Source organism: Sinocyclocheilus rhinocerous, unplaced genomic scaffold, assembly GCF_001515625.1.
Source record: "Sinocyclocheilus rhinocerous isolate Xijiao unplaced genomic scaffold, SAMN03320098_v1.1 scaffold215, whole genome shotgun sequence".
Taxonomy (NCBI): domain Eukaryota; kingdom Metazoa; phylum Chordata; class Actinopteri; order Cypriniformes; family Cyprinidae; genus Sinocyclocheilus; species Sinocyclocheilus rhinocerous.
This window is the reverse complement of record NW_015660885.1, coordinates 619,419-623,657: the sequence shown is the minus strand read 5'-3', so window position 1 is coordinate 623,657 and position 4,239 is coordinate 619,419. Positions and strand designations below refer to the sequence as shown.

Here is a 4,239-nt window from a genome sequence, read left to right as displayed (position 1 = left end):
TCTTGTCTACATCTGCTCCAGCGGTGAAACAATGGAGGACTGATGACAGCTCACTCAGAGCGGGTCTGAGGTAAGACACCAGTCCAGTCTGTGCTGAAACGCTACTGTCAATCAAACTATCGTGGGAGGGGCTCGATTTGAGAAAGGGGTAAAGATTTTAGTAGATAAAAAAAAAATCACTGGGTGGATTTTTATCATTATATGGTGGTTGTGTACACACACTGCCAACACACATTTCAGTTCAAACAACTTGTAAAAGTGCATGTAGCATCCGATGACCCCTTTAAGTGCCTGCCTGAAATGACTTACAGTTATCACTCTTAGTTCTCTGATTTAAAATACACTTGATGCCGGAGTTCAGCAGAGCCCAAAACATTCCATTACATTTTACATTTTGAACAAATGACTATGACTAATGATGATGAGCATTATTATTTTTTACTAATATTATTTTATAAGCAGAAAAAAAATATTTAAAGTTCCATCACGCCAAAGCTGACAGATCACAGCAGGACTTCATAAACAGACTGAGAGGTGTAATGATTCTTCTTTTTTCTTGTATTGAGGAACAGCTTCACTGCTGAGTGATTGAAGACTTCCTCTACTTACATCGCTTGGCCAAACTCTCCAAAAGGGAAAACACAATTATATTGCGATCATTGTGCGTGTGCAAAGCTTTGGGGACTATTACAGGCACATCTGGCCTCACTGAGCATGCCTGCTTACTGCCTTTATCATCTTCAATTAAGCCTTGGCCTGATCAAAGATCCCTTTCACTGATCAGAAACAATGCATTCAGCTTTGTCCAACAGTGTTAGGAAAGAACTAGTTAGGGCCAACTGTAATACAACGCTAAGAATAGAGTTCACATTTGTCAATGATTTATTGTTCTTGCAAACTACCAACTGGATAGTAGAGAGAGAGAGAGAGAGAGAAACAGGGCCTTGACAAAAATTAATTTTAGTTCAACAAAGGTTTGTAAACAACTGTAGATCTTTACATCATTTGTTAGTCTTGCCATTCAGGCTGGTGATCATATTTCCACTATATTGGAATCTTAACACCAAATATCCACTTCTCTGATGCAGATTAAGGTTGACTTTTATGAATCTCCCAGCATGTTTGTACGTACAGTATGTACAATGTACCTAAAAAGTGTTGGGACATCGAGTCACAATTAAATTATCAAACCAAACAGCATCTGCAAACTATTAACTATGGACGTGTTGCACTAAGTTTGTAAGCAAGGTGTCCAAATGCATTTTTAAACAGTATAGCAATTATTTTATCATAATAAATGTTAACAAACTTGTTTTAATGAAATGTTTTGCCTGAAAAGTATGATATCTTTAAAAGAAATGCCACTTGGTTTGATACCTTATCACTTTATCAATAAAACTGATATATTTTAAATGTGACTTACACGTCCAAATACTTTTTGTGGCCACTGTGTGTGTTTCTATTCCAAGATAATTGCGCTTTCAATTTATGCTCTAAAGTTTTCCACTTCCTCAGACAACACTGCGCCCTAGTGGTTGCAAGACAACTTAAACTAACACAAAGAAGTTCTGTACACCATGATACATTGCCTTGAATTTTTATTCCATGAAGTAGTAATCAATCACTAAAGCCTTAATTGAATGTTTAAAGGCAGAGTAAGTGATTTTTCAAAAACACTTTAGAAAACTGATTCGGGCCGAATCGCAAAACAAACTTGTAGCCAATCAGCAATAAGGGGCGTGTCTACTCGTGATGTGGAGGAGAGCGCGTTCAGTGCATGGGACGGACATTAGCCGAGCGACAGAAAGATAGAGATGGCTGATAAAAAACAAAAGAGGAAAACGTCTGCGGAACGATAAGGCAAGAAGTAGGACCCGTGTAAATATCGGATCAGCTTTCCAGCGGTGGAGAGAACTCAAGGAGCGGAGGCCTGCGATCGGACGTCGAGGTTGCTTTGTTTCTTCTCAATAGGTGAGTAACAACGTGTGTCTACAACAGCTAAAGTCTGCCTACACTGGACGCGATCAAACGACCGTTGAAAACCATTTGAAATTTGTGTCAGCACGTCATAAATAGAACCCGGCAGCAGTTTTCTGTCGGGGATTTGTTGCGCCGCGCCGCTCACGTCCGTAGACACGGTGTAACATTGGTTTTGCTTTGTTTCACAGAACTAATCGTTGCCTGGGTTGCGTACGTATATGTGGGGAGGAGCTATCAAAATAGGGGCAAGACCCTTTTGGGGTAGGGGCGTGTTTGTTTTGGTGATTTCAAATATCAACATTGGCTACCAGAAATCACTTACTCTGCCTTTAAACCGAAAATCGAAAATCTCGTAACACCGGTCCGGCATTTTCAAAATAAAAGCATGAATTATAAAATAAAATAAAAACACAAAAATAAAATCTAAAATAGAATAGAATAAAATAAAAATAAACAAATTACTACAAATAAATGAAATAAATCTAAAATGAAATCTAAAATTAAATTAAATAGAATAACAAATAAAATGAAATAAATAAAATAACTAAAATACAATAAAAAAGAAACTAAAAGAAAAAAGTTTCTAATAGTTTCTACTAATAGAATAAAATAAAAAATAAAACAAAAATAAAATAACATCTAAAATAAAAAAATGTTTAATCTAAAATAAAATAGCATTTGAAATACAATAAAATAAAACCTAAAACAAAACAAAATAAAAAACTAAAATAGAATAGGATAAAATAAAAATGAAATAAAACAAAAAAATTGTAATAACCTAAGAAAATCCCAAATGTGCACTAAAACTCATTTAAAAAAAAACTGTACTTATATTAAAACAATATTGCTGACTAAATGAAAAATGAAAGCTCTAAAATATTAAATAAAGCTCTTTCAAAAGTGTATCAGTAGTGTATCTACTATCTACAAAAGTGTATCCACTGACAAACATACTGGCACATACACAGGAATTCAGAGAGGACACAGATACTGTGAGACTGTATAAAAGTTTATTATTTAGTATTTGATGCTAAACAGCACAAAATACTAAACTCTGACACAGTGTTTTCAAAAGCCCTGCTTTGGAAAAAAAAATGAGATTCAAACATCTCAATAATAAACCACAGTTTCATTTCAGCAAAATCTTCCACCTTTGAATTCATGCATTCATGTGAATCTGTGTTTGTTTGTGTAACAGAGAAGATTCTGGATGTGTGTGTGTGTGTGTGTGTGTGTGTGAGTATGAGTGTGTGTGAGTGTGAGTGTGTAATGATTTCAGAACTCAATAGAGACGAGAATGACAGTGACGTTGTCTGCACTGCCCCGCCTCACTGCCTCACTGGCCAATCGCTGACAAGCGGCCTCAAATCGCCCCGCCCCCTCACTCTGCCCCTCCTTCTGCTCCACAGTCTCATTCTAAAAAACAAAACCATTTTAACATACAATACACAAAGCATTTTAGTATCAAGATACTATAATAGTTTTTAATAATATTTTGAATTTTTAAAACATTTTTTATTCATATTTTTGGCTTTCATTTGAATTTTAGTTTGTTTTAGTAATATTGTTGTGTTTTTGACATTTTTATTGATTTTTTTTTAATATGTCTATGCAGTTTTATTAAATTTCACTTGTTTTATTTTTTATTTTAGTACCTCAAGTTATAGTAAATGCAAATATTATCTATCATACTAATAAAATAAGATTTTTATATTTTATTTGATTTCATTTAACGTTTATTTTTTTGAGTAACTTTTTTTTTTACATTAACTTTAATAATCCTGGCACGCAGAAATATTAACACACACAGCAAAGACGAGAACGAGTGCATTAAAATACGCACCTCTAGAATGTTGAGAACGAACTGAACGGCCTCGTCCGCAGAAAACACTTTAAAAAGCCCATCGCACGCCAAGAGAACAAACCTAACAACACACAACAACACTAAATCCTTTAAACCAAGCTTTGAAACCACATAATAGTCAGAATAATTTCTAGGAAACAGTGTTTGTGTGTTAAACCCACTTGTCATTTGGACTGAGTTGACAGCGCCGCACGTCCGGAGTGGAAATCACACCACAGCGGCACGCCAAGAGAACAAACCTAACAACACACAACAACACTAAATCCTTTAAACCAAGCTTTGAAACCACATAATAGTCAGAATAATTTCTAGGAAACAGTGTTTGTGTGTTAAACCCACTTGTCATTTGGACTGAGTTGACAGCGCCGCACGTCCGGAGTGGAAATCACTCCACA

At 35.4% G+C, this 4,239-nt stretch overlaps 1 protein-coding gene across 4 annotated transcripts in view; it reads right to left on the bottom strand.

The window, feature by feature from the left end:
- Positions 1-3,193: 3,193 nt before the first annotated feature.
- LOC107725757 (integrin-linked kinase-associated serine/threonine phosphatase 2C-like) overlaps positions 3,194-4,239 on the bottom strand; it is a 4,440-nt gene continuing 3,394 nt past the window's right edge. For all 4 annotated transcript variants that reach the window (XM_016535143.1, XM_016535144.1, XM_016535145.1 and 1 more), the window contains 3 exons: positions 4,184-4,239; positions 3,824-3,905; positions 3,194-3,396 (listed from right to left, as the gene is read on the bottom strand). The exon at positions 4,184-4,239 is cut by the window's right edge and continues 64 nt beyond it. In XM_016535143.1, coding sequence (XP_016390629.1) covers positions 3,256-3,396; positions 3,824-3,905; positions 4,184-4,239 — 279 coding nt within the window. In that variant the 3' untranslated portion in view covers positions 3,194-3,255. The remainder of the gene's footprint in view (positions 3,397-3,823; positions 3,906-4,183) is intronic.